General features: G+C 34.6%; 1 protein-coding gene across 16 annotated transcripts in view; it reads left to right on the top strand.

The window, feature by feature from the left end:
• LOC117315682 (nuclear-pore anchor-like) overlaps positions 1–9,912 on the top strand; it is a 108,314-nt gene extending 98,402 nt beyond the window's left edge. For 13 of the 16 annotated variants that reach the window (XM_033869981.1, XM_033869983.1, XM_033869982.1 and 10 more), the window contains 7 exons: positions 2,783–2,815; positions 4,244–4,403; positions 4,613–4,735; positions 6,122–6,249; positions 6,467–6,597; positions 7,177–7,344; positions 7,643–9,912. In XM_033869981.1, the coding sequence (XP_033725872.1) occupies positions 2,783–2,815; positions 4,244–4,403; positions 4,613–4,735; positions 6,122–6,249; positions 6,467–6,597; positions 7,177–7,344; positions 7,643–7,722 (823 nt within the window). In that variant the 3' untranslated portion in view covers positions 7,723–9,912. Of the gene's footprint in view, positions 1–2,782; positions 2,816–4,243; positions 4,404–4,612; positions 4,736–6,121; positions 6,250–6,466; positions 6,598–7,176; positions 7,345–7,642 lie in introns of those variants that run through there. The other 3 variants (XM_033869984.1, XR_004529743.1, XM_033869989.1) reach the window with 3 other exon arrangements.
• The last annotated feature ends 3,676 nt before the right edge of the window (positions 9,913–13,588 follow it).

Raw genomic sequence — 13,588 nt, 5'->3', positions numbered from 1 at the left:
CAGGTATTTATACAAACCATGTACTCCTATCGTGGCAGGTAATTATACAAACCATGTATTTCTACCGTGACAGGTAATTATACAAACCATGTATTCCTACCGTGACAGGTAATTATACAAATCATGTTCTCCTACCGTAGCGGGTAATTTTACAAACCATGTATTCCTACCGTGGCAGGTAATTATACAAACCATGTATTCCTACCGTGACGGGTAATTATACAAACCATGTACTCCTACCGTGACAGGTATTTATACAAACCATGTATTCCTACCGTGACGGGTAATTATACAAACCATGTACTCCTAGCTACCATGGCAGGTAATTATATAAACCATGTATTCCTACCGTGACAGGTAATTACACAAACCATGTATTCCTACCGTGGCATGTAATTATACAAACCATGTATTCCTACCGTGGCAGGTAATTATATAAACCATGTATTCCTACCGTGGCAGGTAATTATACAAACCCATGTACTCCTACCATGGTACATATAAATGTAGGTAATTATACAAACGATGTACTTTTATCAATACAGTGCCTTTAATACCGATTCTGAATACAAATAACTCATGAGGGCTCAATGGATAGCATGCTCACCTTTTATCAAGACAGCAGGGTTTGATAACCTGATTTTTTGATATTATTAGGATCTACTCTGGGCTTCTCTGATATAGTCACCTATTGATCATGTCCGTCTGATTAAAATAAGTTGATATTAATTTTGAGTTAAGGCTGTATGGTACCATGTGCCATGTGACAGAATTTATATATCTTCATTCAACTTTATGGATTGGCAAAATAGAGTTAAATATAGAACTGATTTAAAAGTAATTTGGACATGAACATAACAAAGTAGATGAATTGCGATTACACATGTAATGATTGACATACGATAGTGTTGAACACACGTTGTTGTATATGTGTATTGTCTGGTACGTCATATGAAATGTAAGCCTGGTCAGCCTTTCAACATTAAAATTGTTAGGTTTTAAATGAAATCAATTTCAAGGTAAAATAATCAGAATTTTATTAAATGATCTGCTACTTTCTAAAACTTTCAGAATAAATCAAACTATGTATATAACTTCTTCAGGCAAATATATATCTTATTGGTTTTTGAAGAATATTGCAATTTCTTTATTGAATCCACAGTATTATCTAAGATAAACAAAATGTTTCTAAATGTCTTCAATGAAAAATCTTCAAAAGCATCTCTAATGCAAGCTTTTCAAATGTAACACAATAAAATATTGGAGAAAGATGTAAAATGTCACTGGAAATTTATACGCAATGTTGTGTTGTTGATAGAATAATTTTGTTAACGGATTAAGTGAATTGAGGGAAATAAACTGTACAGTGATTTTGATTTCAAAAATAAACAAAAAACTTATATATCACAAGAATGAGACAGTTAACGTTTGTTATATCGGTACTTGTAAACATATGATCCAATCGTTACTATACATCTGTGTCTCAAATTTTCATAAAATTTCAGCAAGCTTAAACATTGTAAACCTTTTTGAAATATAAATATTTCAAAGTTTAAAATTTCAGATTATAAATCTATATTATATTTGGAATATTCCAATCATAAATTATGGAATGTGTCTCTTTAACTTTTGAGATACTGTACATATATATATACAATGATTTTTATTCTGTCACCGACAGACTCGGTTGATGAAGCTGACAATGCTTGGCTGTACAGCCCTTTGTCTTGTCTAAGTTAGGTATCAAGACTATATAATAGATTGCTATCAGTTTAATGTGGCGGCCATTGTTTTGAGTGTCCGGTTACCACATTCCAGTATTTAATTCAGATCTAATTAATATGACTTAAGAAGATCTAGTTTATAACTTTATGTTGACGTGGATCTCAAGAGAACTAGGACGTCCCTTCAGGTTTGTTTATGTTGAGGATTTTGTTTGTAAGGTAAATAATTATCGTTAACAGGTAGATAATCCGCTAAATATTTCTATACCAGGTAAATAATTATCGTTAACAGGTAGATAGTCAACTAAATATTTCTGTATTAGGTAAATAATTATCGTTAACAGGTAGATAATCAGCTAAATATTTCTGTATCAGGTAAATAATTAGCGTTAACAGGTAGATAATCAGCTAAATATTTCTATATCAGGTAAATAATTATCGTTAACAGGTAGATAATCAGCTAAATATTTCTATACCAGGTAAATAATTATCGTTAACAGGTAGATAGTCAACTAAATATTTCTGTATCGGGTAAATAATTATCGTTAACAGGTAGATAATCAGCTAAATATTTCTATACCAGGTAAATAGTTATCGTTAACAGGTAGATAACCAAGTAAATATTTCTATATCAGGTAAATTATAATCGTTAACAGGTAGATAATTAAAGTAAATATTTATATACCTGGTAAATAATTATCGTTAACAGGTAGATAATTAAAGTAAATATTTCTATGCCAGGTAAATAATTATCGTTAACAGGTAGATAATCAACTAAATATTTCTATATCAGGTAAATAATTATCTTATTTAAATAAATGAGCTATGTTTTTATGTTTATATGAAGAATATTCATATTTCACTAGCAGGTTGAAAACACAACAGTAATGCACTGTACAGTATTATAAAAACTCTGTAGTATCTTTGAAGTGACGACTTCAGTGGCTGTGAGATTTCTGTATACGAGAATGTACACATTGATAATTGTAGATATTTTACTGTAAGACATTTATTCCCACACTTTATCATAAAGTTTAATGATCGATCTTTTTCACCAGGTCCAAATATTTGAATGCTCCTTTGACTATTCGGTGAGGGAAAATCGTGATTTATAATATTATATACAGTATACACTTGTCAGGGTGAACGTTTCTGTGTGACCCGAATTATGTATTTACAATATTAACTGTCTATCAAATTAACTTTTGTACACAGTAGGATTATAATGGTAAAGATCAAACCGACAAAGATGTTATATTTTTTTTCCTGCAGTATATATTACGACCAATGATTTCCGTTTTATAACACATTCCAGATATGACATATACTTAAGGTGTCAGAAAATATTTAGATTGGAATTACTGTTGATTCCTGGCAATATTTTGTAAATGTCACTCAGCCATAGAAATTGTTATTCTAATTCATAAATATGGTAAAATAATATGGCTAAAGTATGATAATTTCTGATGTCTGATTTTGTCTGTACATGTAATTGTCTTATTTTGTCTGTACATGTAATTGTCTGATTTTGTCCATAATTGTCTGATTTGTCTGTAATTGTCTGATTTTGTCCGTAATTGTCTGATTTTGTCTGTACATGTATTTGTTTAATTTTGTCTGTACATGTAATTGTCTGAATTTGTCCGTAAATGTCTGATTTTGTCCATAATTGTCTGATTTTGTCTGTAATTGTCTGATTTTGTCTGTACATGTATTTGTTTAATTTTGTCTGTACATGTAATTGTCTGATTTTGTCCATAAATGTCTGATTTTGTCTGTAATTATCTTATTTTGTCCGTAATTGTCTGATTTTGTGCATAATTGTCTGATTTTATCCGTAATTTGTCTGATATTGTCCGTAATTGTTTAGGAAACAATTTATTCAGTTTAGCTTTACTCAATGTTGGCAAAGAAACCAAAGTATAGATAGAAGATACAAATAAAATAGATGTCCCACAGTATTTTATGTTTTACACTGTATGGAGTTCAATGTGAAGCACATCACACCAGTGTCACAGGTTTTCACTAAGGAAGAAATTTGTATCACGTCGTTTTTCACCAGATTTATCTCCCCTTAATATAGAGTGACATTAACTGTATGTACAGGAATATATTATCATATTCTCAGTAAGTGTGAAATACTTATCTATATACAAAAATATATTAAAGCTTGGGTCTACCGATTACTACAAAACAAATGTAATATTTGTGAATAAATTTGGAATAACTAAGTTACATGTATAAAAAACAAGTAAAGTGGATATGATTTATAGTTCAGATTAAGTATTTCATTTTTTTTTTTTTTATATAATGTGGTTGTAAAAATACATAATATGATATAGATTCATATTCCCACTTCATATTTAAAATGGTATATCAACTTTCTCATGCATATTTTTATTCTGATTTTATCATTAAGAATTTCATGAAAAAATATTTGTGTTGATGTGAATTAGCTAAAACAAATTTGGAGAAATAAGAGATACACAAAATCAAGTAAGAGTATAATTTGTTTCCAGGGATATTAAGGATGCTCGGTATGGAGGTAAACTAACTCGGCCAATCAGGCCGCAACGAAACTTATCACCACACAGAGAAAACCAGTCATCATTTGCTCCTGCACCTACACCAGCCTCTAACATGCGCCTTATTAGAGGTCAGCCAGTTCCAACAACACAGGTAAGTAGGTCACTGTGACCTAGATTGGAGTTTTTTCCGTATATATGGTATAACACACACCTTTTGTAACATATTTGACATGGACATTGGGGAATTTCTTTGTAACAAAAAAAAAAAAAAAAACAGAAATGTCAAAAAATCAGATTTTTTATTTTATAACTTACATCTTGTAATCCTTGGTTGATCAGTTGATTGCTTTCTGTTGACAGTCAATGACACATGAAACTACAGTGCCTAAACACGAAGTACCTCGTTCCCTGGAAGGAGATGAAGGAGGGATCTCTGGGGCATCCCTTAACTGGGTTGGGACGTCCCAAAAACAAACCTGGAGTGTAAGTTTCCATTATTGCTGACTCAGCATTTTCTGTCAATATTTATTTGTCCATTTTTAGCTCACCTGGACCAAAGGTCCGGTGAGCTTATGCCATGGTGCGGCATCTGTCGTCCGCCGTCCGTCAACATTTGCTTCAAATCGCTACTAGTCAAAACGTTCTTATTGGATTTTGACCAAATTTGGTCAGAAACATCCTTGACGGAAGGGGATCAGATTTTGCATAAATGGTGACTCTGACCCCCAAGGGGCCTGAGGGGCGGGGCCCAATAGGGGAAATTGAGGCAATTCCTTTAAATCGCTACTAGTCATAAAGTTATGAATGGATTTGAACCCAATTTGGTCAGAATCATCCTTTGGGGAAGAGGAACAGATTTTGCATAAATGGTGACTCTGACCCCCAAGGGGCCAAAGGGTCGGGGCCTAATGAGGAAATAGAGGTAATTCCTTCAAATCGCTACTAGTCATAAAGTTATGAATGGATTTGAACCCAATTTGGTCAGAAACATTCTTGGGGGAAGGGGAACAGATTTTGCATAAATGGTGACTCTGACCCCCAAGGGACCAAATGGGCGGGGCCTAATTGGGAAATAGAGGTAATTCCTTTAAATCGCTACTAGTCATAAAGTTATGAATGGATTTGAACCCAATTTGGTCAGAAACATTCTTATGTGAAGGGGAACAGATTTTGCATAAATGATGACTCTGACCCCCGAGGGGCCAAAGGGGCGGGGCCCATAGGGGAAATAGAAGTAATTCCTTTAAATCACTACTAGTCATAAAGTTATGAAAGGATTTGAACCCAATTTGGTCAGAAACATCCTTTGGGGAAGGGGAACAGATTTTGCATAAATGATGACTCTGACCCCCGAGGGGCCAAAGGGGCTGGGCCCCATAGGGGAAATAGAGGTAATTCCTTTAAATCGCTACTAGTCATAAAGTTATAAATGCATGTTGTAAACTCAGAGAGTCTGGACTTCATTATTTCTTTAAAACAGTTGGGATCCCCACACTATAACCATATATAGCATTGTTTGAGGTTAACAAACAAAAGGAATTGAACATGAACATTATTTTGACATTTGGTCAAATCCAACCAGGTGAGCAATACAGGCCCCATGGGCCTCTTGTTTATTAACGTTTAATCATGGTAAGGCGCTGTTCTTCCATCCAACTGTCTGTCCACAGTTTATGATGTATCATACTTCCAGTGGTCCTGAAGTTTGTAAACGTGGTTTCTTTACTTGTACGATCTACATGCAAATTTCTGAACAATTTTACAAGTGAAATTTGGTATTACTTACTAGATATTTAAAGAATTTGTATATATTAAGATTCTTATGTATAGAAGGTCATGAAATATCTTCTTGTGTTGTCTACCTTGCAGATGAACTCTTCTGTAGTGAGAGGAGATCCAGAAAACTTCCTTAGTTCTCAAAATCCAAATGCAATGAACACTCCCCGTATATTAGAACTGGATATCAACAGAATGCTGATTGGTCAGAATACAATCAGGTTTGTAACACTTCATTTGATTGGATGGTTAAATATGACTAGGTTGTAATGTTTGTGGTATTTAAAAATTAAAAAGAAATTAATATCAGTGTGATAAATACATTTTTTCAAAACTATTAATGAAATGAAAAAATAAAATGGGAGTTATTACAGAGATTAAACAATATGGTTAAGTGTGAGTATCTTCCTGATGTACATTTTCTGGTTTGATTGACAGTTCTAAGATCACACAGCCAGGTATGACAGAAGACCGACTTGTGAATGCCTCCCAGAACAATCTTCGGTCCTACATAACGGTTAATCGGCCGACAGCTGTTCCAGGAAACGCCCGGCCTCGTTCTTTTGCAAGTAAGTCCTTGATCATCCTGGTATTAACACAACTCACAGGAGATTTTTTTTTCATTATGATAAAAGTGTATCTCTACCGCCTTCAAGGGAGAGAAATTGATTTTCATAATGGTATTGGTAATAGCATAATCAGGGGAGGTAATAAAATAATCAGGGGAGGTAATTACATAACCAGGGGAGATAATAAAATAATCAGGGGAGGTAATTACATAACCAGGGGAGGTAATAAAATAATCAAGGGAGGTAATTACATAACCAGGGGAGGTAATAAAATAATCAAGGGAGGTAATATCATAATCAGGGGAGGTAATTACATAACCAGGGGAAGTAATTACATAACCAGGGGAGGTAATAACATAATCAGGGGGATAAAAATATAACCAGGTGAGGCAATATCCTAATCAGGTGAGATAAAATTATATCCATGAGAGGTCATATAATCAGCAGAGGTGTCCTACATAAACATATAGTAAAAAAGGTGTGCATATGTAGCAAACATTCATTGACAGTAAACCAGATTGCCTAAATATTGTGGACATTTCAACAATCATTATCATATTATTGACATGTCGATTTCAGGCTCTGCCACCAAAGAGTTTGTCCCTCCGTCCTCTCCGGTCAGTCAGAACACAAAGCGAGTGAGGATGTCTGAAGGAGATATGTCGCGGACGGACATGTCCCGTAATATGACCAACACACCTCCACTTCCGCCTATTGGTAGTGCTAGCTCGCGGGAGATCCCCGGAGGTGAGAGATTTACTATTGCCTATAGCTTTGTAATGATGAAAATGTATTTTCCTAAACATTGGATATGTAACTTATATATATACAAAGTAAACAATTTCAAGTCATAAAAATGTATTTTTCAAGATTGTGGTATTTTTCGCATTGTTCTGAGTCTATCTTGAGATTTTGAATTTTATCCGGCCAACACTAATACGAGTTATAGCCCTTTGTTTGTCTTTTTATTGTAAATTACTTGATTAATGAGATCCACAGTACATTAATTATATCTACAATAATCAGCTATTATATTTACTTTCAGAACCCCCTCGTAGTCCCCCAGGCTCTTCCATGCGACTGTCACCTCCCCATGTACAAGAAGTGATATCGCCTTTGAAGTAATATGTGGATGTTCCAGGCTCTTCCAATAGTGATATATATTCTCCGTCCAGTTGATAAACCAATGTCTACCACTGATAGTAACCTGACAACCACTTTAAATGATTTATTAATTGTTTTGTGCAAGTATGTACAATGAGAAGTAATTAATCTTTTAACAGTAAGAGTTGCTCCCCTTTGATCAGTACAATAAAATGTTATTTTGATATACATGTAATTATGAAATTTCAAGTGATTATGTTTGATTTAAATCCTTTATTCCTAAAAAGCAGATCAGTAGCTCATGCAGTTAGGATATTACTATGTTAATGAAATTGTGAGGTCTAAATCTGTTTAATTGTTTGTTTCTGATCAGTCTGAGTAAATTAGCTTTATCAGTTTAAATCTTGGTAAATTAGCTCTAGCTGTTTAAAAATGAGTAAATTAACTCTCCATCAAAAACTGTTTAAATTAGCTCTATCCATTAAAATCTGGGAAAATTAACGCTATCGGTTAAGATATAAATAAATAACCCCTATCTGTAAAAATATGAATTAATTACCTCTATCTATAAAATCAAACTGGACACATTATACAAAGTTATATGCACCTCTGCCATATTTATGATTGTTAAACATCGAAATGTTAATTGTGCTATACAAGTGACCTAAAGGGCCTGTAAAATCAGTACTATTTTTGACATTCTGAAACGGATTTTATTTGTGATTCAATGGAAGTATTTTTCATAATCTACTATGTTAAGTTACTTAAGGAGATATGCTACCTGTCTACTCATTATATGGGTTGTACAAGAGTTGTCTACCTTTATGTATATTTATAAGTACTATCTTATAATATGATGTTAGTGAAATAATGAATTAATGTCCTGATAAATTAATCATGATAATTACAATTAATTATTAATTATGCAGAATTTCAATTTTTATCACCCTTATATTATTTTTGGGTACACAAGTGAATGAATTTAGCAAGTTTCAGTAAAATAGAATACCTGTGATATGTATTAGAGTTGTCTCCCCTTAACATTTGGTGTGTGTGAACTACATACAAATTTCAGACTGACTTCTGTATTCAATAAGCTTGTTTTCTAGTGAATAATACTGATCTCTTATGAGATTTAGTGTCACTTTAAGTTATAATGTATACCATTTTGTGTCACCACACAGAAACATACAGAGCACAACACTAGTCCAGTTGTAAGTTTATAAAACAATGATCAGTCACCATAGCAAGGGAAGTAACTCTATCATGTCTCCCTGGACAGAAATTCAATAATTATGTGTTAAGTGCTAAGTCTGAAAACAAAGACTAATTTTGTTTGATGTTATTGTTTGATTTTGTGTTTATTTCATCATACAATCGATTCCATACTCACAGATATAATTAATTATTTTTTTGTTTTAATGGTTGTCATGGCAACAAGTCTTACTGAATTTCTGTTTTTCTACACATTTCACAAAAATCACCCGCGTGTTGACTGAGTAACAATCTTAATTTGTGGTTATATCAAATGTCATAGTGAAATTTAACAGGATTCTGCCAAATTTTGTAAAAAAAAATTTCCATGATATTTTGAAATCATCTTAGTAATGTACCATTGTTTTATCTAAACATGTACTTATATTAGACTGCTGATGATATAGCTTTATTATCACAGGGAGCTCAGACTTAAGTAAAGTACAATTGTAAAATAATTACCTTTTTATTCAAAGGGACCTTTTTGTGATAAAAGACTAATGCTAGACGAAACACAAAGCGGTGTTTATAAGCAGGTGGCTTCACACCTTTGAATCGCTCTCCATTTGAAATACTGGTGATGAACTGAAAATACCTATTTCCTTTGAAGTCATATTTTGTCCAGATATTTTAAGGCTGAGCAAAGTAATTATTTGTTTCTCTCCGTTTCCTGTTTTAGTGCGTACGCTGCTCCGTGATTGATAATTTCTAGACTAGCATGGATGATGTAAGAAATTCTTTGTTTAGATATATGATTACTGATTTCGTCTATAACCTGCCTTAACGATGGCTTTTGAGTCAGAAACACAACATTATGTTTGTGTGGCCTGACAGTGATAGACCTTGAGTAGATTGTTGGGTAGACCTGTGTATTGTGATAGAAACTCTGTGATAGACAGACCAACATCGGTCTGTATATTTTTGTAAATAAACACGACTGTCTTAATATATAACTAATAAAAGTTGTTGTTATTTTTATCATCAAATTGGTGATATATTGTTTAATAGGAATGTGTGTGAGTTTCATTTCCAATATACATCCCTGAGATAGGATTACAATCAAATAGTTCTCAAGACATACATATGTATTTCATAGAGACACTTCTCAGGAATACTTTTCTAGAAACATTCCTCAAAAATGCTTTACCCAAACGCCTTTTACTTCCACCTTAAAAGACCCTTTTCTATCCTTACGATAAAGCCGTGTGACCAGGTCAAACTGGTCACATGACCCTTTACTATCCACACAATTGAATCCACGACAAGGTCAAACTGGTCACATGACCCTTTACTATCCACACAATTGAATCCACGACAAGGTCAAACTGGTCACATGACCCTTTACTATCCACACAATTGAATCCACGACAAGGTCAAACTGGTCACATGACCCTTTACGTTCCATACAATTGAATCCACGACAAGGTCATTATCCTTACAATGTACCTTGGAACTTATAACTGCGTCTTCTAAAAAATGGAAATATTTGATGGATCACATCACCAGAGCACATGGAACTGATGGAATAAGTCATAGAATGTTTAACTCACAATATATGTGAATATGTCAGGGCTGTTTCAAAATTGGTATCAACCTGTGATTGGGTAATATTTAACAGTTGTCTGGGAATTATACAGCATTGAAAAATCTTTAAATACGTAACGATCTGGGATCCACCCAAATTCCTCGTACTCTCCCTCAACATCAGACTTGATCCACCCAAATTCCTCGTACTCTCCCTCAACATCAGACTTGATCCACCCAAATTCCTCGTACTCTCCCTCAACATCAGACTTGATCCTGCCAAATCTTTCGTACACGCCCCCGACATCAGACTGTTGATCCTTTAAAGGCGTTTTACAAAAGACATCTGGTGCCCATGTCTTTCAATTTATCTTGATTAACATATCGTTAAGTGATTATCAGTGTCATTATTGTTTGCAGAATGGTTAACAAAAAACTCAGAAAATTAACAAGTTTACATAAGCTCACTTTATTCTCTCTATGTAGAAAAAAATAGCATTCACTTACATCCATACAAATTGATAATCACTACCTATCAATCTTTAATATTAAGTTGAAAGTCATACGTATCGTTAGTCCACATACTCATTACGTACAACCTGTAAGTCCAGATTTCGTATCGTACAAAAATTGTAATGCCAGACTCGATTTTTGGATTGTGTCGCAAACATCATTAGTCTGGACTTCACTTAACTCATTCACCCCTAAAGACACATTTGAACTCTTCCAAATCAAACATTGGAATAGTTCATTATGACACTTTAGGGGTGAATGAGTTAATTCTCTTTTTACTTCTTTTAGTTTTGTTCTCCCTCACAGACTTAACACAAACATAACACAGGACATGCACAGGGGACATTTGGGGCGTGTCCAAACTAACGTCAAAAGTCATTAACTAGGACGTATACAGGGGACAATGGAATGTGTCAAAACCAATGTCAAACGTCAATAACCAGGACATACACAAGGGACAATGGGGGCGTGTCCAAACCAACGTCAAAAGTCAATAAAAAAGGACAGACATTGGGGGTGTGTCCAAACCAACGTCAAAAGTCACCCACCAGGACGTACACAAGGGACAATGGGGGGGTGTCCAAACCAACGTCAAAAGTCACCCACCAGGACGTACACAGGGGACAATGGGGGTGTCCAAACCAACGTCAAAAGTCAGTGACCAGGACGTACACAAGGGACAATGGGGGCGTGTCCAAACCAACGTCAAAAAGTCAATAACACAGGACGTACACAGGGGACAATGGGGTGTGTCCAAACTAACGTCAAAAGTCAGTGACCAGGACAGACACCAGGGACAATGGGGGGGGGGGTGTCCAAACCAACGTCGAAAGTCAGTGACCAGGACAGGCACAAGGGACAAGGGAGGGGGGGGGGGGGGGGGGGGGGTCCAAACTAACGTCAAAAGTCAGTGACCAGGACGTACACAGGGGACAATGGGGGCGTGTCCAAACCAACGTCAAAAGTCAATAACACAGGACGTACACAGGGACAATGGGGGTGTATCCAAACCAATGTCAAAAGTCATTAACCAGGACGTACACAGGGGACAATGGGGGCGTGTCCAAACCAACGTCAAAAGTCAATGACCCGTGAAGACACACATACACAAACAAATATATATGTAAATAAAACAACAGGTAGACTTAAAGATTAGAGTTTTCATTCTTGAATGATACAGTGCCATAAGGTAGTATTGCATGGCATCATAACAAAAAGTTATTATGTTGTTATTACATGTACAAATATTTTATGCTGTTCAGTTTTCCTTTAAAAAAATGATAAAATGTATTATTATTACCTTTGCTTTTCTTTCAATGGGGTTTTCTAAAATAAAATTATTAAACGGACTAAATTGAATGCTTTCTCTCTATAAATAACCAAATGCTGAATTAATTTAATCTGCTGTATACGAATTCTGGAGATTGGGTGTGCTGTTTGAGTTCGACCTCGTAGTGTAGTGTCGGGGTCTTTAATATAAGACGTATATCCGAACCCGGGCAGGATATGCCGTATATCGGATTTGTGGATCCTCAAGACATTTTACATTTGTTCCATTCATGATGAGTTTTGTTCCTCTGACATAGTAGGATTCTCCTAACACTGAACAGTGAAAGTTACTGCACCGTCAATCTCCACATTTAGAAAATTATATTGATGATGCTGTTTAAAGTTGGGTTTTACACAGAAGTTTTTTGTTGTTGTTATCTTTTGCTGTCTATAAATTCATTTCCCTCTAATATCCTTCATTAGGGACACTGTATGAGATGTTTTTGTTCCGTGGGTTGTTATAATGTGAGATTTATAAATTCACCACATTCTTCCTTCCATGATAGACATACTATTCTACATAGTACTAAATACATTTCCTTCTCAATTCAACTTACAATTGTTTTTGAAGGTTACCCTTGTGGTGCGAGAAATTTGTCTTCAACACATTCAGGAGTTCCAACCTCCTCGCTAGACTATAGATTATCAAACTCTTTTGTGTAGATGACCCAGTACATTGTAAGTATGGACAGTTTTAAAGATGACCCAGTACATTGGAAGTATGGACAGTTTATAGATATGTCCGTAAATATTTGTCCTCATATTTTCCTACAGGGACGTCAAAAACGGAATGTTTTTCTTTCTGGTTTCCATTGGGACATCAATGTATGGATCTAGCGAATTCAGCAATTCCAAAGAAGCATTTAATTATTCCTTTTCAATACTCAAAATTATATAATGTTCATTTACAAAACATTTCCGGTCAATGATGGTATAATCGTTAACTATGTGGATATAATAACTTGATATACGGCATATCATGGAGTACTTTATTGGAGAAACTGGCACTACACACAGCGATTTCGCGTAAGAGTGCACAAACAGCACATCTAATCTCGAGAATAAATTTAGTGAGCACTTGGACATTTGCGGGAATATATCAACTTTATTCAGAAACCCGAACTGAAAGAAGAGGGTAAATGATCATTTTATAATTTGATGTATGGTATGTAAAATTCTTAAATCAAAACTGAGCAGTATTGTATAAGAGATTCTCTCGTAAATAGAAAACTACCCAGTATCTACGCAATTAACGTAATTAAGCCTA

The sequence above is a fragment of the Pecten maximus genome, chromosome 17 (assembly GCF_902652985.1).
Source record: "Pecten maximus chromosome 17, xPecMax1.1, whole genome shotgun sequence".
In the NCBI taxonomy this organism is placed as follows: domain Eukaryota; kingdom Metazoa; phylum Mollusca; class Bivalvia; order Pectinida; family Pectinidae; genus Pecten; species Pecten maximus.
This window is presented reverse-complemented; position numbering and strand designations above follow the sequence as displayed.